Source organism: Sciurus carolinensis, chromosome 18, assembly GCF_902686445.1.
Source record: "Sciurus carolinensis chromosome 18, mSciCar1.2, whole genome shotgun sequence".
NCBI classification, from domain to species: domain Eukaryota; kingdom Metazoa; phylum Chordata; class Mammalia; order Rodentia; family Sciuridae; genus Sciurus; species Sciurus carolinensis.
The window spans coordinates 22,827,276-22,853,860 of NC_062230.1; the positions used below are offsets into that span (position 1 = coordinate 22,827,276).

The 26,585-nt window shown below is 47.0% G+C and overlaps 1 protein-coding gene across 1 annotated transcript in view; it reads right to left on the reverse strand.

Moving 5' to 3' along the window:
* The window catches only part of Hs3st4 (heparan sulfate-glucosamine 3-sulfotransferase 4), a 388,020-nt gene extending 365,579 nt beyond the window's left edge, over positions 1-22,441 (reverse strand). Inside the window, exon 1 of the mRNA XM_047533926.1 lies at positions 21,708-22,441. Coding sequence (XP_047389882.1) covers positions 21,708-22,441 — 734 coding nt within the window. The remainder of the gene's footprint in view (positions 1-21,707) is intronic.
* Between the last annotated feature and the right edge of the window lie 4,144 nt (positions 22,442-26,585).

Consider the following 26,585-nt stretch of genomic DNA (forward strand, 5'->3'; position numbering starts at 1 on the left):
TCCCTGGAGGGACGCACGGTGCTGACGGAGCCACGCTGGGCTTCCCAGGGAGCCCCAGTGTGATGTTCTGCCTGCAAAATCTCTCCACAGGGTCGGCTGTGGAAAGCCTGCTCCATCTCTCTGCACCTGACACACCGAGGGCTTCCCCAGCTGTCACGAGCCACCGCCTTAGAAATCTACTCTTGCTCAGAGCTAAAGCCATCCCGTCACTCTGCTTAAATTCACATGGGAAAAGCTTACCAAAAAAAAAAAAAAAAAAAAAAAGGGCATCTTTGGCCTCCCCGTGAATTCTCAGGCCATAGAAAAATGATTTCGCTGCAGTTCAAAGAGAGAAGCGAAGTATTTACTTTCTTCCCTTTCATGCAGAAGTGAAAGGAACAGCGAGTATTATTTTGATAATAGAAACTAAACTCTAAATAGGAGCACCCAAGAGCAATCCCCACACTCCAAACACACATTTTCTTTCATCTCGTGGTAACTGTACATGAAGCCACTATCCCTCTTATTAAAAGCTTTTATCAAAGGTCAGTAGGTCCCTGGGGCACAAAAAGCTGAGTTCTCCTAAATCTATATCATTACTTGGGGATGACACGGAGGTCTCTCCCAGGAACTCAGAAATAAGCTGGCCCGGGGAGAACTTTGCAAAATGTATCCAAGACTTAGAAGCGCATATTCCTTCCATTTTCTGCAGCCTGGTTTGTAAAAGCAGGAGATGGGTGCCATGGAGGTGTCCATCAAGAGGGACCCAGTCAGGCCCACTCCTGATAAATGCCTTGAGGAAAATAGAAGGGAGACATGGCCACATCACGAACTTGCTCTCTCTCTATATATATATAGGGAATCATGGTGAACTCTCACAATCTAATGATCAGGAAGCAAAACAAGGAAACAAGCCACCAAAGCAACACACACAAGGTGAAGAAGAAAGGTAGGCTCTGACGTGCCGGGTCTGCCTCCCGGTATTTCCCAGCTCTGTGACTGTGGGCAAGTTACGCATCCCGTCTCATCTGCAATTCCTCCTTCTGTAAAATGGGGTGATAAGAGGACCACCTCATAGGTTACTCTAAGAGCCCAGCTCACCAGCTCCGGCTGGGAGATGGGGAGACAGCGGATGTAGAGGTTGATTCGAGGTCTCGCCAGCCGAGTCGGCTACTCAGAAGGACTCACCCGTGCCCTGGTGCGCCACCCATCCCCATGTCTTAATCTGCCATGTTAATCACCCACAGGGGAGGAGCTCAGCAGGACGTAGACAGCCACAGTGCAGGAGGCAGGATATGAGCCGTGGAGAGAGCAGGGTTTCTCCTTGATTGCACTCATCACTTAGGTTTTTTGGGTGGGTTTTCCCCATTTTACAAAGAGCTCATGCTATTTCCACAGTGAAGGGCTGGTGGCTGTTGTTCGGACTGGCCTCTCAGAATGAAATTTGAACTGCGTCTCCTACTGGATTGCTGCACAGACAGATAAAATCCCCACAAGGAGAGTCTAAACCTGAGGCGAGGACCGGATGGTAGCTTGCCCGGAAATAGTCGCAGAGTTAAAAGAGTCTGACCACATATGGGCTGGGAGTGAGGATGTCACCCAGCCCCCGCAGCTCAGGAGGAAGGGGACAGCAGAGGTGGCAGGGCCACCCATGCAGGGGAGAAGGAACGAGCTCTCAGACCCACCTCTGCAAATGTGACCTCCTGGCACCTGGCCTGGCTTTTGCTGGACATTATGGGCTGAGCTGTGCACCCCAATCCCCATTCCCCCCCAAAATTCACATGTTGAAGTCCTAACCCAGTACCTGAGAATATGGCTGCATTTGGAGATGGGAGTCTTTAAAGAGGTAATCTGTTTAAAACAAGGACAAACGGATGAACCCTAACCCGATCTGACCAGTATCCTCATAAATAGAGGACACCCAGTACAGAGGTGCCCACTCACACACCTGGGCAAGACTTGCTCTGGATAGGAACATGACCAGGGAACAGCCATATCAAACTGCAGGAGGATTAGCAAGAAAGAAGCTTAAAGAAAGGTGAGTAACGGCAAATGAAGCCTTCCGTCAGGGGGGCAGAGGAATCTCAGGCCTCAGGCAGGTAGGTCCTAACAGAAGCTCAAACTCCCCGGGCTGGGGGGATCACACTGGCGGCACCTGTGTGCTGCCAGGGGTCTCAACTCCACAACAGCCACTGACACCTGAGCTTCCCTCGCGGCCCGAGTTTGAGAGGAGGACACACTGGTGCCATCTATTTGACCTTTACACATCTGACTGTCAACTCATAAGCAAGCACTGGGGTTTTGTCCAAAGAGAGAGAAAGAGAAGATTAAGACAGAGTCGTGCACAAAGAGACACCCACAGGAAGAAGACAGACATCTCCAAGCCCAGACGAGAGGCCGACAGGAGAAACCACCCTAGCGACACCCTGATCCTGGACCTCCAGCCTCCAGAACCATGGGAAAAGGCATTTCTGTGGCTTAAGCCACTCACTTCGTGCTATTGTGTTATGACAGCCTCGCACGCAAACTAATAAACTCTATGGGTTTTCTCTTCTCATATGAATGAATTTTATATTTTTCCATGTGCAAATCCATCCTTCTTACCCTTTATGGCTGCTGGGTTTATTCCTTTTTTAAACCTTGATTTGAAAGGATGTTGCCAATCCAACATTATCAAGATTGATCCATAGTGCCTTCCAACACGCTTGCCATTTTTGGTGTTGGTTGTTATTTTGGCTATTTTTGGATTGCGAATTTTCTTTTATTTCATTGTTTACCTGCAATTTATGTCTATGATTTGTGTCTGGTCAGGCTCTAAGTTTGGTTTTTGGTTTTTTTTTTTCTCTCCTCAAATGATAGTCCATTGTTTTATAATTTTTCCAGTTTATTGAGATATGGTTGACAAATGTATCTATTATGTTTATAATCATAAAAGTGTGAAAGCCATTTGGAAGAAGTATATTCTGACAGAGGAAGATGTTCATGATCTGCATTGAGGTGAAAAAAGCAAATTATTTTAAACATATACAATTTGAAAGAAATCATTTACATATATACTCTAAGTACTAAATATTCATGGAAGACTGCACACTAAATTATTAGGAACAGTTATCTTTGAGTGGTGAGATTTTTACGCTCTCGGCATTTCCTACGGTCTTCACTAATTGCGTATTACTTAAATGATAATAACTTAAGGAAGATCTACCAAATCTCAGCGACCTACTAAGCGCCGGGCAGGTAGGAAGACCCGCATGTGACTCCTGTGACAACATGGAATTCCCCAGGGAGACTCTGAGATTCAGGCTGGCTGGCTTTAGGATCAGGCTGACCTTGGGCATGTTAACTGTCTTCCACTCTGGCTTCCTCCTGGGGACCAGAGGAGATAAGAACAGTCTCCCTTCTGTGGAGATGTCATTGGAACCGGTGTTTGGGGAGACAATGCATAGAAAAATTCTTGGGGGGCCTAACCAGCCCTCAGTGAACAGCGCTCCAGTTTTTCTTGCTAGGCAAGGAGAAGGCCCAGGAGCAATGTCAGGGATAGAAGTGAAGAAAGACGCATGACCGCCCCTGAACAGACCGGAGGAAACCCCACGAGCGTGGCTGACAAGGCCCAGTTAATTGGGGCAAGAGGCCAAGCCAGACCTGGGGAGGGCCGGTTTCGGGAGCTTGCCCGAATAGAGCCTGGCCTGTCTTCCATTCAGTCTGCGGCGCACTCACGTCTCAGAGCTTCGAAACAAGGGAGAGACGTTATTACTGAAATTCTAGCCAAAGTACCAACTTGTGAAAACACTTTTCCGAGGCAGTTGTCAAAAGGGATCTCAGGGGCTACAAAATACTCTTCACCGTGGAATAAAAACAGGGGCCGGGACGTCACCACGTCACGATGCAGAATACTGGGTGACAGCCCCTCCCAACAAGCCATCACTCACCAAGGCAGCAGGGTCGGAGTGCTTCCATGCACGGTGACAGGGAAGAGCTGCTCCAACCCCCACACTCCCTTAAAATAGCCTGGGTGGAAGAGATGTTCTCTCTCTCTCTCTCTCTTTCTCTCTCTCTCTCTTTTTCACAGAATGAAAACCTGGGCCAATTCTCATCCCTCAGCTGCCCCACGTAGGGAAGGGGAAGCCGAGTCCCTGGGTCTCTGAATACACAGCTCACAACAGGGTCAGAAAAATCAATACCTCTCCCTCTGAAGTTACTGGAAGCACCAAGACCTTTGCACCAAACTACCGCAGGTGGACATAATACACAGGCTCCCACAGCAGAGAAGGTGCAGGCCTACCTCCCTAACAGCCCAGAAATGAGGCAGCGGAAGCTATTCTCTCACAAGGGACTTGTGCTGCAGTTCGATGGGGAAGTGGGTTCTAGAGAGTCACAGCTCACACTGCAGAAAAAAAATGGCCCTACTCTCAAGTAGGGGCAGTAGATGGAAGAACATTCTGGCACCTTCTCTCTCAGAGAAGTAAGAGGACTCAGCTAAGGTACCTGAACACCTGTGTTCAGGTGGGTTGCATGACCAGTCATCTGCGGGTGTATTTGTGGGTACCATTCTTAACTCCTTGGGCCTCAGTTTTCTCAAAAAATACAACACCCTCACTCAACAAGCGTTGCTGGGAAGATCCACTAAGATAAAGAAGGGATGCCCCAGGGTTTCCTGTCCATCCCATAAGCACTCTTTGGAAATTAGCTGTCATTATTAAGAAACGCACAACATGAGCCAGGCATGGTGGCCCACGCCTGTAATCCCAGCAGCTCAGGAGGCTGAGGCAGGAGGATCGTGAGTTCAAAGCCAGCCTCAGCAACTTAGTAGGGCCCTAAGCAACTCAGTCAGATCCTGTGTCTAAATAAAGTATTTTTAAAAGGACAGGGGGATGTGGCTCAGTGGGAAAGCACTCCTGGGTTCAATCCCTGGTACCAATAATAATTAAAAAAAGTATGATATGTAAAAGCACAGTTGCTGGAAAGTGGAAATCACCAAAGTCAAGTTTCCTTTCTCATCTGTTTCAAAATTTTGCCTTGCTCTGAAATAAAATGGAACTTTTGAGAAAAGTCTTCAGACTCTTAATAAAAATCACAAGAAACTGGGAGGAGAAACCCTTTTTCTGAAATCAAGGGCTCCAATATGTGGGCCTAACAGACACCAGATGAGCAACGATCAGGGTCCCTGTTCCTACCCCTGTTCTTCCATCTTGGGAGAAAGGAGGACAGAGCCACACTGTCACTCCACAGCCAGGGCTGTGGGAAGGACGCAAAGACAGAAGCTGTGAGGGTCAGATAGCAGAGGGAAGACCAGAGGCTGAAGCCCTGGAGCTATCAGAAGTTGAAGGGTCATATAGGGAAGTAGACCTGGACCTCACACTGGCAGAGCCCACGGCCTACACGCTTCCCAAGAAAGCCCTATGAGCAACCTTTAGAAACATCCTTCAAAACTCTGAAAAATTTACATACATACGCACACATGCACCAAAAAAAAAAAAAAAAAAAAAAAATTCTGAGAAAGGAAGCATCATTGCGTGCTAATGAGAATCCCACACACACAAGGCCTATCTATTACAAAACCTCAATCCCCTCGATTTGACAAGGTAAGATTCCTGCCCACCCCTTAAAATAAAAAAAATAAATAAACCACTGGGGATTTGCTTTCATTAAAAAGTCTCACCACAGCATTAAAAAAAAAAAAAAATGACATTTAATTATATCTGGTAGGCCTTACCTTAAGTGAAAAGAATAAAATGGCAAAGAATCAAGGCTGTTCTAGAAATTCCGGGCCATCTAGTTGTTATATTAAGACTGATCAAATGCCAAATCATTTCTCCCTCTCTCCTTGAAGCGAATCCGGCCAGGAAGACTAAATGTGATGAGACGATTTTACTTGCTATTTGAAGAATTCTCTGGTAAGATATACAATCCCTTTAAAATTTCCCAGGCAGCTGCTAAGGGTTGCTAAGGAAGTGATAGAAATAGAAAATATTCCAAATAAATAATTAGTAATTTCTGAGGGGCAGGTTACTGAATTTTTTTTTCAGGATTTTACATGTTAGGTTCAGAGACTGGACAGGTCTCCCTTCCCTCTCCTCTCCTCTCCTCCTTTCTTTTTTTCAGGGTGAAAGGAGAGATGCAAAATCTTCAAGTGCTGAGTTAGAAGAAGGAGAGAGATTTTGGGGGGGTTGCTCTGTCCATAGTACCCACACTGGCAAAAAGACACAGAATGAGACCCAGGCCCTGTGTCCAAATGAGGCGCTGTGGGATTCTGTGTCTGATTTACTCGGTTGTCTTCAGTTTAAAGATTGCATTTAAGCAGAAGTTTCGAAATAGACATCTGTTGTTTTGGCATCAGCATCCATTTCTTTTGGTTGATAACCATATCCTGGTTTTGCTCAGGAAAAAGGGGCCACATCTCATCCTCTGTGCCGTCAGAAAAACTAACTCCTACCTAGGCTCCAGAGAGGCGGTGCCTCAGCCTCCCGTATCCCCAGCAACAGGGATGGTTGATGGACAGTGGGGCACAACCCTTGAGAACCAATCAGCTAACATGAGGCCTCTGGAACAAAGATGGCGACCTCTCCCAAAGGCACCTGGGGAAAGAGAAGCACCCAGCATTACACCACAGGGGGAGAAGTTTTGAGAATGCAGCAGACCCCCTCAGCAATAGAACCCAAAAGCAGAAATCTGGGGTTATGAAGCGGTATGGAAGCCTCACAAAATAAAATTTAAAAAATTTAAATCCCCCTCCCGCACCTGGGACTGCTCATGAGCCTTTAAATTCATTTTAGGTTTTACATGTTTGATGCAGATTCCACCTGGGGTTTCTGTGTGTTAGAACTAAAAGCTCCCGAGCCAAAAAGACACTGAAGCGGAAACTACATGTTGAACAGTGGAAACAACTTTCTTGGAAGACACTCTGATATATTGTGACTTGGGCCAGCTTCCTCCTACTGGTGGATGAGAGGCGGGAAACCTGGAAAGGCGGTACAATCCCAAGAAAACCCAGGAGCGCAATCCAAGGATGTGGAAGGGAATAAGAACCATCAGTGCAGAGTAAACTCCCTACTGTGGGTTAAATAAGGAGATCAGTGGTTCTGGGTCAGGTCATGGGGTGTGCTGGTTGAAATCAGTCATGATATTTTCTGAATCGAGTACCTTAACATATATTTACGGTACGGTGGTATGCTGTTTGTCCATATTCCTATAGTACTAAAATGGAAAAAAAAATGCTACCTGGCAATATTCTTTCTGTATCTGAAAACAAATAAAGAAATTGGCTCAGAGGGGAGTAGAGAAAAACAAGATTCCCACTGTATTTTAAGTTTGTTTTAAACACGGCTCTATGGATCTGTTTGAATATTTTTATTGTTTCCTGAAAGTGAATCTTTGATAATATCTCCCATTTCATGATTTAGGGACAAAATACACAGTTTCCTGGAAGGAGCAAGGAACCACTCACCCCTGGATCTCGGGCAGTCCCTGGCTTTGGACTCAACCTGTGTCCCATGACCACCACCTGGTGGCAGTGTACTGAAATAGCAGGGATAGCGGAAAATTACAGACTTCTAAATCGACCCCAGCAACATTAAGGTTATTTTGTGGCATCAGATCAATACTCAATCTTCTCTCCAGAACCAGTGGCTAAGAACCAGGAATTTAACACACAAGAAAACTGGGTGGGGCTGGAATAACTATAGAATGAAGGCGTGTATCATTGGTAACACCGTGTTTACCAGCATTTCCCAGTGAATGGCACTCTTGGCACTAGTAGTGCACAAGGTAAGATCAGGTAATACAAGAAAAGATCACACTGAAGATAGATGGTTGAGCAGACTCAAGTGAAGAGAGGCCGAGGATCAAAGCCAAGCAATTATCTATTTGGGAAAGAAAAAAAAAAAAAAAAACCCAGGTAATGGGGGAGCAGCCAGTGCAAAGGCCCTGAGGTAGGGCCACATTTAGTTTCTCAGGTGTAGCCAGGAGGCTGGTGCATCTCAAGCAGAGAAGAGGGTAATTGAATACAACTGCAGAGGTGGAGAAGGGCCTTACAGATTATGCATGGGATTTAGAATTTTTTTTCCTAGAATAATTTTCTAGAACCTCTAGAAAATTGAAGGCAAGAAAGTGATGCACTCTGCTGTATGTTCAAAAAAGATCACTCTCTTGTATGTGAATAGTGGACAGCAGAGAGGCAAGTGTCAAAGTCTATTGCAGCAGCCTGAACACAGGATGGGGATGGTACCCAAGGAGGAGAAGCTGCCAGGTGGCGGACAGATTTATTGATTTAATCTATAGATATACCTGGATATCTATACACGCATGTAAATACACACACACATATGTGCACACTTAAACACATAATACCTCCCTCATCAAACACATGCATGGTACTTATATAGTCTTTACAAGTATATCTTAAATTACTATTTTTCATGTAAAACATCAGTATAGATAAATCTATAGAATTTCTGAGTTTTTATATAATCAGTAAAATAAAGCCACTGGCACAGAGAAGGCAAAGATCCAAAAGAAAGAAAAGAATAATACGCAGCAGGTGAGTGTGTACCTTCACGGGGGGAAAAACCAGCAAGATTAATACTCATGACTGGAGTTTAGAAAACACCAAACTCTTGATATCAAAATAAGGTAAATCAGATGAATTGTATGTGTCCTTCTCAAATTTCCTGTGATCTCCTGAAATAGTTCTGAATTCCTTTTGGGAAAAAAAAATACTTATTTCAATTTATTTATGCTCAATTGATTTCCTCCTTCCACTGGATTCACTTATTGAAAGAAGAGAATTTTTAAAAATGTACTGTGACCCTATAAACATGTGTTAGTTCCTATGACAGAGACAGCTGGCTGGCCCCAGGCTCAGCCTCCCCTCCTTCTCAGTCACAGAACCACCCAGCACCTTCCCTGACCCCTCTGCAGACCGGGTGTCTATGCACCTGTGTCCTCACCTGCAGAATGAGTGAAGTTTTAGGCCTAACTTCTGCCTCCCTTGCTTAAGAGGGAACTGCCTCCTGGACTTCAGCCCTGGAAGGTGCAGGAAGTGGACTCCCAGCTGTGGTCATGCAGAAGAGAAAAACTATAGGCGAGAGTTCTCAACCAGAGGCAATCCTGCCCTCCCGGGAGTCAAGGGGCAATGTCCGGAGCCATTTTTATCTATGAAAATTGAAGGGAGGTGCTACTGGCAGATAATAAGTAGAGGCCAGTAAATATCCTACATATGCTGGACAGTTCTCACCACAGAGACTTTTTTGGCCCATTCAAAATGTCAATAGTGCTAAGGTTGAAAAGTCCCGCTCTAAGACAGTGTTTCTCATGCTTTGTGCATAATAAGTACCTGTGTATCTTCCTAAAATGCAAATTCTGCTGCAGAGAGTTTGGGATGGAATCTGAGATGCTGTGTTTCTATCTAACAAGCTGTCTCGGGGGCGGTGGAGCAACAAGCAGGGAGGAACTCGGGTCTGAATGATCTCACAGAGGGAAGCCGCACCCTCAGTCTGCACCGGCTGGCTTGAACCTGCAGGGTTGGAATGCAAACATACACACCATACACCTCACCTCTGTTTTCAGTTTGCGGTGCCTCTGAGTGGCTGGTGGCCAGGCAGGATTGATTGCTACATACTTTGAACACCACCTTCCACTATGTAGAAGAGAAATAAATTTCCATGGTATGTGAGTCACTGGGACCATTTCCATCTGCAAATAGAAAATATTCACACAATGCTCCACGGTTTGGAAAGATACCTAGAAGCCCTGGAAGTGATACTTCCCAGAAAAAGAAAAAAAGGACCAAGATGGTGACTACTAGAGAAATCTACTACATCTATGGGTGTATTAGTTTCCCATGGCTGCTATAACAAAAGACTACAAGTTTAGAGGCTTCATATAAATGTATCATCTCATAGTTGTGGATACCAGAAGCCTAAAATGGGTCTCAGTGGACAAAAATGAGACTTGAATTCTTTCTGGGGGTGTAAGGGAGAAGTTAATCACTTTGCTTTTTCCTTAGTTTCTAGAAGTTTCTCACATTCTTTGGTTCATGGCCCTTTCTTCTATGTTCAAATCCAGCAAGTCAATGGAGTCCTTCTCAGGCTACCACTCCTCTGGTTCTCTCTCCCCCTTTCTCTTTCATCTGTAAGGTTCTTTTGGGTTATACTGGGTTCATCCATATAATCTAGGGCAACCTTGTATTTTAAAGTCAACTCTTTAGAATTTAACAACCCTTAATTCCATCCGCAGTCTGATTCCCCTTTGACACATAATCTGACACATTCACAGGTCCCAGGGATGAGGATGTAGACATTTTGAGGATTATTCTTCTGCCTATCACAGGAAGGAAGTTAATGCACCAACACAGGAAACACAGCCAGGGCATGCAGGGAAGAGAGGACGGGGCAATGGACAGAATGTGGGAGAGTCTTCCAGACACTTGCAAAGCTCACCAACTGCAGGGCAGTCCTAGGGAGCAAGTGCACCCCATTGCTTTTTACACTGTTTGAGTCTAAACGAAAAGACGCACCAATGGCCAAGAGTATGCAGATTGAAGTTGTCCAAGAATTCTCCAGAACTTTATGCAGTCTGCCCTAAGAATAGTGATATCCGTGCTCTATAATAGTTCCTGTAAATTAAACCTCTTAATCTAACTTTATGATAAGAGTGCTTGTCCTGTATTTCAGGTACTCCCTGGAGTGCAGCATCCCAGAAAACCAATTATCGGGAGGAATTCGAGAAAACGTGCGTGGATTAATAACAACTGACGTACAGAGACAAGGTAGCTCCCAGCACAGAACCATCACCCCCCCTTGCAAAATCACTGCAGAGTGATGAGAGGTGGTTATTCCCATTTTAGAGATGAGACAACAAAGGCTCAAAGGCTGAATTCTGGTCTATACATGCAAAGCAAGGTAGATACGGAACTCAGACTCAAATCCTCTACTTCTGATTCCAGGTTTGTTTTGGTTTGGGTTTTTGTTGTTGTTGGTTTGGTTTGGTTTGGTTGGTGGTGGTGGTGGTGGTGGTACTGGGAATTGAACCCAGGGACACTTAACCACTGAGGTACATTCACATCCCCAGCCTTTTTTTATATATATATTTTTAGAGACAGGGTCTCACTAAGTTGCTTAGGGCCAGGCTAAGTTGCTGAGGCTGGCTTTGCACTCTTAACCCTCCTGCCTCAGCCTCCCAAACTGATAACAGGCGTGCACCACCACACCCGGCTAAAGTCTGCCTCCTTTTTCCCAAATATCACATGACTCCAGTTAAATTGCCCTATGACAGAAGCGTGTCTAGGACAGAATTTTGACTCAAATATTTCCTGAGCTCCAGAGTCTCCCAAAGCTCTACCTCCCTATGAAGCTTCGACCTACAAGTAGAGGAAAAGGTGGACACACTTTAAAGAGGGTCACACAAATCCAAGGTGGGGCCTCTGTATCACTGCCTGATTATTAAATGGCAATTATGTATTTTTGAGAATACATTTAGAGAAAACATAATTCCAATAACCTCAGAGTATGATGATCTATCTGGAATGATTCATGTTCTCCTAAAGCTGCTGCAACAACAGAGTCCAGGAACCAAAGGCCATGTGTCACAGGGAAAAGACACCCAGCTCCTGACAGTCAGCTGCACTGTGACCTTGGGAATGTCACTTGCCTTCCAGAAGTCTTGTTCTCTATCTTTCTACCTGTAAAACTGGGATAAAGTCCCTACTTCTCAAGGGGAAGGAGAGGAAGCTTGAGGTAATGTGTACCTTGGGGGGTGACTGTCTAGCCCACACAGTTTTATTGTATGAGTTTCTCTTATTTGCATCTGAAATAATCTTGCAAAAGTAATATGCAAAACAGCTTAGAAAATTCTTAAAGTTTGCAAGACACGTGAGTGCTCTCTCTTCCTAGATGCATGTGGATGGCCCTTCTTTCATTAATTCATAATTAGGCATTAATAAGTTCACCACATACCGAGTGCTTACTATTTGCCAGGCACTGTTCCGGACACTGGCAAGGACCCAAAGGGACAAGATTTTTGCTTTCGTGCAATTTGCCTTTGGGTGAGGAGAAGATAAGTTACTGGGATGACTTTGGAGAATAATCTCTGGTCAGAAGACAATGAACAAGCAGAGCAAGCTCAGAGGAGGAAAAGGATCTTGAAATTAGGTCAGTGGGAAAGGGTTTATTTTTTTACTGGTGCACTACAGTTGTACATAACATTGGGATCTGTTGTTACATATTCATACCTGCACACAATGTAACAATCTAATGTGGCCAATATCATTCCCCAGTATTGTCTCTTTCCATGGTCCCTTTCCTCTATTCTCCTGGAAAAGGTCTTTCTGAGGAGCTAAAATCTGAGCCTACATCTACACCACAGACAAGAAGACACCAGCAACTTAGGGATCAGAAGATAGAGCATCCCAAGAGGAAGGAACAGAATAGAGAGGCGCTGGGAATGAGATTGGCATCGTCCCAGAATAGCAAGAAAGCCATTTCCACAGCTGGGTGTTAGGGTCAGACCCCTGAGTGACCCTGTCCTGTAGGTAGCCAGTCCATCTGCTCCCCAAAGCAAAAATGTTAACACGTGCTATTTACTCCCACGATGGTGGAAGACTCTTCCCGTGGGAAAGAGCTCTGAGGCAACCAAAAGCAGCACTGTGCATCTGAGGCCACACACCACATTTTGAGCAAGTTACTTCACCTTCTAGGGCCTCAGTTTCCTCATCTGCAAAGTAACCATCGCTACCTCGCAAGGGTCTTGCATAGACTGTTCAAATCTGGACTTGGAGCAGAACCGTGCATGGAAGTGCAATAAGTGTCCCCCAACAACACTTGACATTAGCGACTGGTCTTCCAAGTCCAAGCCTTCACTCCCCGGCCACCCTGAAGTAAGTGCCTTTGTCCCTGGTCTGATTTTTACTTTGGATCAACAGGAGTACATCTGCTCCTATGACTTTACACCAGCTCAACTGCGAATCAGCACCTTGGACAGGGTCTTATCACCCAGATGATAACCCCCACTCCCACCCCAGCAAGGGAGCGGAACACTCTTTGTAATTGTCTTACCATCCTTCCTGCTGTCAAATAAAATGCCGAAAGTAAGCACATTTGATTTGTGAACTACGATATTTTGGTCCTATTCATTTTTCTGATCACTCTTATAACACACCTGACCTCAATTTAGCCAGCAAAGAATTAAGCACATAAAAAGAGGAGACAAGGGTCAGGGAGAAGGAAAGAAAAGAAAGAAACGCTGTCCTGGAGAAGGTTTCTCTCTTCCCATTGATTGACTCCTGTCTTCTTGGGTGCCTTTCAGAATTTTGTCCCCAGGCGTGGTGTGGCACACACCTGTGATCCCCAGAGGCTCAGGAGGCTGAGGCAGGAGGATCATGAGTTCAAAGTCAGCTTCAGCAAAAGCAAGGCACTAAGCAACTCAGTGAGTCCTTGTCTCTAAATAAAATATGAAACAGGGCTGGGATGTGGCTCAGGGGTCGAGCACCCCTGAGTTCAATCCCTGGTACCACCCCCCCAAAAAATTGTGGTTCCAAATCCCTTGTAATTTTGTTGCTAAATTTCTTCCTATTTATTTTGTTTCTTTCTTTGGTTCTGTAAAAAGGATATTTTCTCCCATTCTATTTTCAAAATTGTTGGCGTGGGCAAATACAAAAGCCCAGGCATTTCCTTATAAATCACCTTAATGAATTCAATTCAAGGAGAGATCGGGTCTCTGGTTTTCCAAAAATAACGGAAATTACCTGCAAATGGTGGTAATTCTACCTCCCCCCCTTTTTCCCTTCTTTTTCTAGCTCAATTATCTATTAATTCCTGAATGATGTGAATAATGGTGATGTTTTTATCTTGTTCTGGATTTAATGGGACCACTTCCAAGGTTGTACCACATAAGATAATGCTGGCTTTAGGTACAATCCTATTAGTAGGTTGTTCCAAAAAGTAGGAATAGATATTCATCCTTATCTTAGGTATTTTTAGTATCCATAAAACACATCACAGGATTTTTCTTGTTTGTCGATATTTGCAATAATTCACATTCATCATTAAATTTCCCAAGATTGAACCATCCTTCCATTCCTGGAACAAATCCTCCTTGGCCCAGTTTTACAGCACTTCGTCAGGTAATCACATACATGTCTTTTTCCCTGCCCTGTGAGCTCTTTCGGATCACTGGACATGTGTGGCTCATGTTTGAACCCAGCACATAGCACAGTTGACAATATGTGTTTAACAAATACATGAATGGATAACTGAATAACAAGTACCCTGAACTCCACAATGAATCCTGTGTACTTCTTCCCAGGTAAAATGCTAGATTAGAGAGACCATGTTCCTGACCAAGAGTCGATCTTCATGTTCAATGGACATCCAGTTTAACCAGTCCCTACAAATGGAACTTTTGAAACTAGGGGGCAACCATTCCCTGTGGTTTCAATGGGACCAACCCTGCTTCTCTGCTTCCATCACAACCCCAAGTCACAGAGTGGCTCCATCGCCCAGGCCTAATCAGAGTACTACACAAGTGTCGCTTCAGGAATGGACACACTTCCCAACCTGGGCTGGAGGCATCTCCAGGAATTTCCTGCAGAAGCTCTTAAAAAGGAACTCTAAAAGGACTGATTGACATAAAATATGTGTGTCTAGGGTTGTTACTTAACATCTTGGACTAAAATGTGTTAAGATAGCCCATCTGAGAAGGATATAAGGTACAGACAAACGTGGCAAAGAAAAGAAAAAGACAGAAGCCTAGTGACATCATTTGAGCCCCTGGATCCAGCTTTTCCTGAAGCTGTTACCTCAGACTTCTCAATCACATAAGCTAATAAAGTGTCCCTTTTGTTTATAAACACTTAAGTTGGATTTCTATTATTTGCAAGCAAAGAAAATATTGCCTAATTCACATGTTGCTTTGTTCCCCTCTAAATACACTCTATATTCTAAAATAAAGGTTAAAAACATTTTTAAAGGGAGGCAATCCTAAGTAGCATGTGTTTAAAAAAAACAACCTGCTTTTAATTAATGGCAAGATCAGCTGAAAGCCTCCCTTAGTGAATTATAATTTCAGATTGAAATTCCCAAGACAGTTATAGAGTAGCTTGTTAAACCGCAGAAACCAACAGAATCCAGAGATGACTCTACCAGGCTGGTGGTTCAATCCCTTCCCGAGACATCATCCATTATGCAAAACCCAAACCTCTAAAACTTTCGAATGTACAAGTTGAGCAATCTTTCATTCACCGAAAGTCTCGAGGCCTCTCTGCTGGCTCGATTTAAAAGTAAAAATTGCCTGGTATGAATCACAAAAATAAAAAATAAATCATTTTATGATGGCAGGCGCACTCCAGGGCAAGCCACCCAATCTCAGGGTAGGGGGTGTGACAGGGTCTTCCTGAGCCAGCCTGCAGCCTCCAGCACGTTCAGTTTGGCAGGAAAACTCAAGGCAGGAAGCAGGTCCCGGGCATTCAAAGCACCTCTGGGTCCATCTGGGGAAAATGGCATCTATTCTCACTGGGGGCTGGGGAGGGTGGCAGCCTGCACCCCAGGGAGCCCGGCTACTTCCCCCACACTCCCAGGGTAGAGAACTCAGACTGAGGTTACATGGGGAAACCAGCCCCTTCTCCCCCTACACCCCCCATTCATTTCCAGGGACAAGAGACTCAATTCTGGAATCCGGTTTTGATCATGCTCTGGAGAGCTATTTAAGAGCAGCTTCAGGACTTAAATCCCTCCTTCAGACATCCTCTCGAAATAAAAGACTATATTGAAATGAAAAATCCATTACAGCTTTCTTTTTAGGGTCCTCCATACTGATAGGTAAGATAAAAGAAGAAAAAAATAAAATGGAAGAAAAGAGAGAGAGAAAAGGGGGGAGGGGAAAGAAATGAGCTACGTCACAGCGTCTACATATGATGCATGAAATTCCATTTCATGTCATCCTGACAGAATCTTTTGGAAGTAGGTGCTATTGAGCCCATTCTGCAGATGGAGAAATTGAGGCTTGGTCTTATTCACTTATCCAAGGTCACACATTGAGCCTACAGTGGGTTCTGAGTCAGACCTGCAACCCATGCTTCAATCATGTGGCTTCTGTTCTGTAAAGTCCTCTGTCTGAAGGTTTGAACAGAAGATGGAATCAAAGGATTTCCGTGAATGAATGGACCCTATGGAGATATGCCTTGTCCCCTGAGCGGCAGAGATGGACGTAAGCTGACATCCAACAGAACAAAGCAAAGTCTTGAATCCAGTTTTTGCACCTTTCAGGTCTTCTTCTGCCCGACCAGACTCCCTATTACACATTCCAATTCTCTATACAGATTGATTATAGGTGCTTTGGATTAATGAGTGAAAAATCAAGAAGGTTCCTACCTTCAGGGAAATACTAATTGGGAACAAAAGGGAAATTTCTGAGTGCAGTTTTTTCTCTGCCTTGGTGTTCCTGTTTATGTGGAGCTCTTTTTGTTGTTATTGTAATATATCTGGGAGGTATTTCCCACATGCTGTTACAGAAATCTGCAAAAGGAAAAAAATTTTTCTAAAAAACTAAACCAAAATAACACGTGTAAGCTACAATTCTGGCCACTGCAAAGGGTTCCAGCTTGCCAGTTACTTTCTGAAATGAGTGTAAGCCAGAGGTCACGAACTGGTGGCCAGCTGGCCGCGTCCAGCCCACAGATGGGTCTTGTTTGTCCCATGGTATTGGCCCACATAGGGCTTTTACCAAATCTGTGAGCAACGCTGAAAGTCAGAAGATTGCACATCCAAACCTAGCTTCCCAGCTTCCCGTACAAAGCCGAAGATCTGATAACCCGGATGCCTCATTTGCCGGCAGAAACAGGAGATGGAAAAGGCAGAAGCAGCCCCTTTGTCATAGCAGAACTCCAGGTCCCACTTACCTAGTCCACTGCCCTCATTCAGATGATCTGCAGGGGCCCTGAAAACATCTGAGTCCCAGACTCTTAGTTTAAAAGGTTAAGCAGATGGAGACCACAAAGCCAGTCGTGAGTGAGCTTTTCCCAAACCTTAAGACAAACAAGTGAACAGATGCTCTCAGCAATACAATGTGAAGCACGTAAGTGAACACAATAATTTGAGAAATGGGAAAACCCAGTGGTCAGGTCCATTTGGATTTCGGTCCCAAAATAACTCCTTTTGTCTAGAAATACATTTCATTTTTATTATTTCATTTGTTCTGAAATTACTCTCAGAAAAACCACTGAAGCTGAGACGTGTTAAATAAGTTACCCAACCAAGATCACCCAAATAGCCAGTTACAACACCAGGTCTGAACCCAGTTTTGTGCACCTACAAAGACGGTGTTTTTCCAATACTGAGAATTAACACTGCAGTGCCACAAAGCTTTTTCCACCCCAGGACCTTTGCACCTGCTATTTCCTTTACTTGGAAACCTCTCCAATCTCTTTACGTGGGAGGGTCTGACTCTTTTACTTCATTTGCATCACCTCCATGGAGAGATATTTTCCTAATCAACTTAGGTCGCACACACATGCACACACGTTCACACACTAATTACTTTTTAGTCCCCTTGCTACTCAAAATGAGGCCTCGCTATCATTAGCATTTGGGAGCATTTCTGAAGCACAAAAATCTCAGGCCCCACTCAGACTGGCAGAATCAGAATCAGCAGTTTAGCCAGATCCCCAGGTGATTCATGCACTCTGAAAGTTTCAAAAGCGCTCTCCTATCCAAGCGCTGCCCAATGGAAACGTAAAGTGAGTCCCGAGTCAACTTTTAAATTTTCAAGGAGTCACATTTCAAAAGTGAAGAGATGAAATTAGTAATATATTTAAGTTAATAAGCATGTTGCCATTTCAACAGGTCCTCAGCCTAAAATCATTAACGAGCAATTCAGGACTCTGTGTATTTCACACCTACGGTATATTTCAATCTGGGCATTTCCTGTGTTCAGGGGCCACAAGGTGGACAGTAGCTACCAAACCGGAAAAAGGTGTCCTGAATCTCTGATGACTTTAACTGGGCTTCACAGCCTTTATCCCAACCAGGATTTTTTTTCTCTGTATCATTCCCCTTGTTTGTTGTCTCCCTGACTCTCCTGGTCAGTTCCAGGAGAACAGGCGCTTGATCCATCTTATTTTCCACTCGACCCTCAGTACCTAAAACAGTGCTGGGTGCACAGTTAGCATTCACTCAATATTCGTTGAACGAAAGGATGATGAAAGCTGGAGCCGACCTTCCTATGCCTGATGCGCGGCTGCGCACCGAGGGAGGAGACAAGGCAGGGTGAGACCCACAGCTGTGGGGTCAGCTCTCAGCACCCGCGCGCCGCTCAAAACAGAGAACACGTCTCTAAAGCGCCGGCCACCACACTGGCTGGCATTCGGCAAATGCCAGCACCTTTCTGTCCTTCCTCCTCTCTCTCTCTCTGGGTGCCATGTGCAAATAATGCTGCTGCCTGTCCACCTCCCCCGGGGACAACACGAGTGTGGCTTTGGAGAGCGTTCCTTCCCCCAGCCAATGGACCTGGATATGAACCTCTGACAGAGAAGGTGAAATCTTTCCCGAGTGGTGTCCCCGGAGTGCCGTGGCCACGGAGCCTGTTCGGTATATAAACCACAGGGGGAAGACACCGCTCAAGTTGCTGTGTCACTTTGGTGAGTCATGCAGTGGCAGCCAGAAGCCTGCTCCCGGGTCCCATCCCAGACAAGTTGTATCAGATCACATGGAAAGTTGGTGGTGGCTTTGCCCTTCTTGGAAGAAAGACAGGAAGGAACGAGTGGGGGTGACTCTTCCCCAACTTATTCATCACTGGTCTGTGTCAATATACCAAGTGAGGCTGGCTTCTGCAAAGCCTCACCACACACAACCTAATCCATTAGTCAATGTTGCCCTGAAAACCCAATGCACATGTTCTAATCTCAAATGTGTTTTCACATCACATTAGATCAACAGCATAGGAGCAAAGCAAAACCCGGATTTAGAGATAACCGGAGTAAGAGGAAGGAAAGGAAACAGCTCTGGCTGATTCGTGGAGTGTCAGGAAACCCCAAGACGGCAGAGCTGACAGCAGCCCCAATTTCTTCTTGGCTCTCGCTACAGACAGAAAAACCAGAACCCCGCACAGAATCAGTAGGCTACCAGAGACACATTAAAAATAATAAGAAGTCAATAAATAAATAAGGAGGAAATCAAAAGCATAAATTAACCTCTGGACCTCTCATTAAGCAAACCGAGTCCAGGTAGCTCACCCGCTATGGGAAGGACATCAGTTTAAAGACGCGAGACTCGACCAACCAAGCGTCTGTTCCTGGTTTGTATCAATGCCACCATTTCCGTCTCTACAATACAGTGTGGTTGAGATCTGTCCCCTCCTCCTCCATGGGAAAGAGGGAGAGGAAAGGCCTGGAGACCTGGAAGTCATGAAAAAAAATCTCACAAATTCCCTGAAAGCACAGTTAGGGGCCACAAAGAGTTGTTCAAGGCCAGGGCCAGCACATCAGCCCCTGAGAGCCTAGGAGCCTCCAGGAGTCTGCATACCAGCCAGGTGGCAGTGACTAACGAATCCCTCTCTGTTGGATAGACACGTACTGGCAGGAAAGTTGTTCTGGGGAGGATCTGCTCCCGTACTCCCCGTCAGGACCACCCAGCATTATGAGGCTCTGTCATGGGCAAGATACTGGGTGAGTCAAGGAGAACCCAGAACATCATCACACGGTCCCCTCGGGTGAGGACCAAGCCTATCCCACCCTCTCCGCACCTCTTAAGGTTAACGGTTCTATGAATGGCCACCAAATACTGACACCGAGCTCCAAATATCACAAGGCTTGGTTAGGAGCAGGAGGCTTGGCAGACCTCAGTGCTGGAATATCTTCAGTAGCCGCGGTGTGATAGCGAGGAAGTTCATGTACCTTCAAGTCTCAGTAGAAAAGAACATAGGACCATCTGACACCTGCTTTCCCTGGATTCGGAAAATTCTCCAGACCCCGCCATGGGACTTCCTAGCACCAAGCACCCCTCCTCAATTTTAAGTCATCTCAACAAAACGGCCCCTTCTCTATTTCCAGCTGCCGCAAAGCAACCCAAACACATGTTGGAAAGATTTGATCTTTACGCCTTCCTCAAAGGACATCTGACACTTCTCACAAGACACACAGCTTTAAAATTAGAACTGGAAATAAAACTCACAGTAACCCTGCTAGGGCTAAAGTCACCAGACAGAAGAAACCAGAACATTCCCACGACCAACAGTTAGGCAACCGAGCCCTCCCCAGACGGCGTACCCCGACTTTATTTTGCTATTGTTGCATTAGTCATCATAACACCTTTTAAATTATAATCACAAACTGGAAGCCATGGCTTGTGATGTTATAAATACTGATTTTCCAGTTAAATTAGGCATTTGCTGTTTTATGTTTTGATAGGAAGGGGCTGTTTGAAGCCTCCTAAAATATTGCAATTAGTTCTCGCTGTTGAAACAGACAAGACATTAACCGACACATTTGCTGTTTCAGGATAATGCGCTGGAATGCTTATGCCTAAGTGTTCTTCTCTGAAGCTTTTACAGCACCAGGCAAATTTTTTAAAAGTGGAAGAAATCAATCACAATACACACATTGATTATATTTTTTTTGAAGTTATTTCTAAAACTTTCCCAGGCTATAATTTAAACCTAGAAAGCACATCTCTTCAACAGGAAGGCGACCTGTCATGAAACAATTTTACCTATTGGCTCTGTTAAGATGATAACATCACTTTAGCTGACAAAGGCCGTGTTTCGGTTTGACAATTGCAATTATTTATTGAAATGCAATGGAGATGGGGCCAGCCATCCAGATTGGTTTTCTAGAAAGATATGAAACAGGAGGAAAAAGGGAAAGAAAAAAAGGGGGGGTTGCATTTGGAGTATTTGCACAGTGTTGTCGGAAATGTTATTGCTGGCAAGACAGGTGGATTATTAATTTATTTCACCTGCACTTAACTTTCTAGTTCTCTGTACTGCCTTACTCACACCACCAGTAAACGCTGGGGAAGAAGGTCCATCATGAGCATCTCACAAGAGCCCCTCACAAGCTCCAATCTGGAGCAAAACAACTGCAGATTAGAAAGGGCAAGAGTGCAAGACATAAACACTCTTAGGGAACCAACTGTCTTGTAGGCATTGAGGCTCTTGATGCAAGAGCAACTCCTTGCTCATCCAGCCAAGGGGGACAGAAAGTTAAGGAGGTGGGAAACATCCTTTTTACTAGAAAGCCAAAGTGCCAGCGTCATCTTTTTAACCGATTCCCTGTGCGTTTTGCTCTGACCTTAAAAGACTAAAGTTGGATTCCAGCCACGCAAATGCGGTTGAGGGCGATGGTGATTGATTCCTGGGGATCTCAAAGCCCCTTCGTCAATTTAGTTATCCCGGTCTCATTTCTCAGCGTCCCCCACACAGAATCCCAGAGCCCTGCAAAAGCCTGGGTTAGGAAACACCCCGCAGGCACGAGGGCTGGGGAACCCCAGGCTTGGAGCTGGGTAGATTCAGAAAGCGCCTCTTTAGATGAGAAGCCTGAGGCAGGGCGGGGTGAAATAGCCCTGAAATAAAGTGATCTTTAGCTGGAGTCCAGCCCTCGCAGCTGCTCCCCGCTGGGCGACCCCGCCAGGACTCCCAGAGCCCTAGCGCAGGGACTGAGGACTCCCGGGACGGTGCCTGCATCTCGAAGGGCACAGAAAGCGGCGGCTTCCCCTCCCGTTCTCTCCCATCCCGCGGGGTCCTACCTGTACCACTCCAGCCCCTTCTCGTAGTTCCTGTCGAAGAAGTGCGGCTCTACGCCCACCGCCCGCACGTCCGGGTGTACTCGGATCGCCTCTAGCAGCGCGCGGGTCCCTCCTTTCTTGACCCCGATGATGAGCGCCTGGGGCAGCTTCTTCTCCCCATAGTCAGGGGTGCTGACGACGCCGCCCCTCTCGCTGCTCCCGTTGGCCGCTCTCCGGCCTGTCAGCTCCTCGTCGGTGGTGCTGGACTCCTGCGCTTCCCTCTCCAGCAGCGCGCTCTGCGCCGTGATCATCTCGCTGGGGGCCAGCGGAGTCCGGAGCCAGGCGTCCCGGGCGCCTCCGCCGCCGCTGGCCAGCCCCCAGCCTTCGGCCCCGGGGGCGGCGGGCTGTTCGGGGGGCTCGGGCGGCTCCCCGCGGCTCGCGTTGTCCGGCGGCGGCGGCGCGGGCGGCTGCGAGGGGGCGCCGAGGCGCACGGGGGGAGGCAGCAGAGAGGGTGGTGGCGGGCTCGGCGGGGGCTCGGCGGCGGCGCCCGGCGGCTCCTGCAGCGCCAGGGGGAACTGCAGGGAGCCCGAGCCGCCCAGGAGACTGTAGCACAGGTAGGTGACAGACAGGGACAAGGTGCACATGAAAAGCAGCTTGCGCGCCGGCGGCCCCTTAGCAGAGACGCCGGGCGGCGGCGGCGCGGCCAGAGGTGGAGGCGGAGGCGGAGGCGGAGGAGGTGCGGGCCACGGGGCCATCGCGGCTCCCGGCTCGCGGCGGCGGCGGCGGCGGCAGCCCCCGGCGCTGCCCGGACATGGTTTCAGCCGCCGCCCCCGCCGCCGCCGCCGCCGCTGCCCAGCCGCCCCGGCTGCATGAAGCGACGCCGCTGCGCCCCCGGCCCTGGCCGCTGTCCCGCTGCGCCGGGGGGAAGCCCGGCCGCATGGCCCCCCTCCCCGCTCTGCCCGCGGAGTCCGGGTGGCCCCCCACCACCCCCCCTCAGCCTCTGGCAAGGGGACCGAGGGGGGCGCGCGGACCCGCCGGCTGCACCTGCTCCGTCTGCAGCGCCCCCGCTTCCCCCGCTCCGCCGCGGCTCCTGCTTCAGTCCCTGCCGCCGCCGCCGCGCGCTGTTGCAGCCCCGAGTTCCTTCCCCGCTGCTAACTTTCTGCCGGGAGAGAGGAGAGGCGCGGAGGGGAGGAGGAGGGGGCCGCGCGCGCGCCCGGCGCCGCCGAGGGAAGGGGGGTGCGCCTCGCGCGCGCCTGCGGATGGGGGGCGCGGGAACGGAGGCGTGCGCTAGGGCTGGGGCACCCGGGAGAGCCGGATCGCACCCCGGCCGCCGCCACGCGACACCCTGGCGCTGGCCGTTCCCCGCCCCACCTCGCGCGCGTCCCCTCCCTGGGGAGTCTGAGACGCCGTGCTCTTCAGCCCTCTCCCAGCACTTTTAGGGAATTCAAGCCCAGCGCCAGCAGCCGGCGCCGCGCACTGGGAGCCGGGGGCCAGCGAGGGGCGAGCTCTGCTTTCCGTTTTTCCCCTGGGACTCAAGTAAACTCAGCCCATCCCTGACCCTTCCTTCTCTCACGCGGGTGTCGACCTGCCTGGCTTCAGGAGGAAATCCTTCTCCACAACAGCGTTCCCATCCCAACTTCCATCTTTCCAGTCTCCCCATCTTATCTTGTAGGTCGTGATGGGTGAAGCTTTGACACAAATCCCCAGGTTTCCTAACCCCAGAGATTTTGCCCCTAGCCCATCCATCCCTAAGTGGCCGTACTTTCTACAAGATGAGGCCGCCCCCTCCCCCGGGACACCCTTAACCACAGGTGCACATACCTGCGCCCTTGGGAAGGCTTTGCCCACTAAAGGACTTGAGGTTTCCCTGGACTGAAATGAAATGAGACCCCCATCTCTCTAAACAGCTAATAAGCGGGGATAAGGCGGGTTGCCGAGGGTCGATATATAGTCGAATTAATATTTTTTAAAAAACTAAGAGATTTCCATCCCTCACTTGCTTCTCTTGGGTAGGGAGGCCGAATGATAAGCATCAGAAGGCTCTAGAAGTGTCCAAAGTAGACTCTGCAGTTGCCTTTGCTCAGGAAAGTGAGGGAAACGAGAGGCTGGGGTGAAAGGAAGAGGTGAAGCAGGGAGGCTATGTAGCCAACTCTGCTTCCTGGGCACCGGGGCTGGCCCTGCACACAGCTTGGCCGGTCCTCCTGGGGCTGGCTCTATTCAGTGCCTTCCACCCTGCTAGCCACAGCTGGGCGCCGGTCAGGTCTGCTTTCCCCTCCTCTGCTGATGTGGCTGACTGCCCCCGTTTTGTTTGATCACATAATAGGAACAACAGTTGAAAGAAAATGTATATAATGTCTAAATATTAACAAAATACCTAGTGCCAAAGAGGGAAAAAAATGTTAATCAAATAAGAAGAAGAACACGGACTTTTCCCTGAGTGAACAAAAGCTCACTGCTGCTCTCAGCTGGACATGAGTTTCCTTCACCGCAGCTTTAGTTTAGATAAAGATTATTTCTTTATAATATATTTTTTATGGTACACAGGAGACCTCTGAAATGCAGAGTCTGGTGTCCTGTAAATCATTCCGTGTAACTAGGGATGCTTTTTCAAACACTGCACAACTGTATTACTGTAATGTTAATGGGAAGGTGCCAGCTAAGTCTCCAGGAGCCCCGGCTTTGCCTGGCACGCCTTCCACTTCCACTCCCAGCCCAGCTCCAGGGTGGCTGGCCACTGCACTGGCCCATCTCCCTCTCCAGGCCCAGCCTCCAGGATGCCCAGCCTCTGGCCCAGGGCCTCCCTGTGCCTCCAGGCTCCCCTTGGAATTTCTCTCTCCACTCTTTCAGCCACCTGAACCAACCTGCTCTGTGTCCCGTTTTACAAAAGATGGCTTCTCAAATTTGGAAAAGTATCAATGAAAGGGTTAGAAAGGTTTTGACAAAATAGCTTTAAACCTAACCCAGAGGTGGCATACTCAGTAATATTTTAAAAATGTAAACAAGCTGCAATTGTTTAACATTGTAGGCTTTCCCTTTTAAAAAAAAAAAAAATGTGAATCTGAAGTTTCTGTTGGGAAATCAGCAGAGTCGCAACTTCAGCCAGAGCTGAGCTGCTGCTGGGCCTTCAGATGAAGCATGTGTACCCTGTTTTTTAGGGTGTCCGTCCACACTGCCTTCACATTTATTCACTTGCCTGAACCCTGCTAGTAATGTTTATTCACTTGCCTGAACCCTGCTAGTAAGGAAATCTTTCAGTTCCCATCTCCCTCTCATTCCCAGATAGCCACACTGTTGAAAGGATGCAGTGCCATCCGTATTGGGGCCCCACAAAGTGATTGGGGTTTTGGGGGAGAGGTTTTACCTATTTCACATTTGGACAGTTGGCTATATTTTGTTGTTGTTGTTGTTGTTTTGTTTTTTACTTTTGATGGAGGCTTTTGTTTTGTTCTGTTTTTTTTTTTTTGTTTTGTTTCATTTTTGGTACCGGCGGGTGCTTAACCACTGAGCCACATCTGCGACCCTTTTTATTATTGTTTATAAGAGACAAGCTCTTGCTAAATCTCTTAAGGCCTCACTAAATTGCTGAGGCTGGCTTTGAACTTGGGATCCTCCTGCCCCAGCCTCCAGAGCTGGGATTACAGGTGTGCGCCACCATGCCTGGCTAATGGAGTTGCTTTCTAAGAGCAAGTCTTTAAGAAACCAACAGTGAAAGTAGGAGCTGTGCATGTAGGGTGATCTCCCATTTCATTCCCAGTGGGTTGGAAATGCTAGAATGCTGTTGGTGGTTCCAACACGCATGCTCGTTCAGGATCAAGTTTTCACAGTATTTCTTCAGCTGGCCTCCTGGCCTCCAGTGGGCCTCATTTCTAATCACCCTTGGCAACAGTAGCAGATCACTATTTTGGAGGAATGTTTCTTAGTTCAATTAATACCCTCCCTGTCTCACTTCCTAACTAATCAGTTTCAATCTGTTACCTTAGTACTCAAGGTCCCCTTTCACCTATCCTGAAGCACACAGTTTTGCCAAACCAAACAGAATGTATCTAAATACACATTGCATTATTCTGGTATGCTTCTGCATTATCAGATGATACAGTCAAAACAGAGCCGTCATTTGCTAGCTAATGGTTTTTGAAGCAGGTCATTGTGCCTCTCTGAACCTCAGTTTCTGTACCTATAAATTATGATTAATAAGATTCACCTGACATTGTTTTTATAAAGAATCAAATTGAATTAGCTAACATATGCAAAAACACCTGGCTTTCTGCCTGACACGTGGTGGCTACCAATAATGATTTGGGTCTTGCCGTTGGCTCAGATCATGCCCTGTTTCTTTTCCTATTAAAATGTTGTCCCTGAAAAAAAAATATGTGTGTCCTTGCTTCAAAAATCAGACTAACGTGTATGCTGAAGTTCACTTTCCCAAGCTGTTCAGTTCACCACATGCATAAGGCCAAGTCGGACGCCTTCTAGAGTATTCGTTAAGCTGTAGAAACTAATTCTGGCTAACTTCAGTCTTTTCTTTTCTTTTCTTTTTTGTATTTTTAAAGAAAAAAGACTAGAAGGATTTATGACTCACATAACAGAAAGGAATTTTTAAAAATCAATGAACCAAAGTTAAAAGCAGGTTTGGGGAAAGAGTAGAGCGTATGGCTGTTAGGTTGGGAAGTTACCAAAGATTGGCCAGACTTCCTGCAGGTTCCTGGGAGGGATCCACTTTCCTGGCCCCTTCCGCTTAGGTGGAACTATGGGATGCTTTGGATAATGAAATAGGAGCAGAAGTAAGGTTCTGCCCTTCCAGGCAGAAGCTTTGGGAGACAGCAGGGGATTTGCCCTGGTCTGTTTTCCAGCCTGGCAATTGTGGAAGAAAGGGGTGGAGTCTCCCTTAGCTTCCATGAG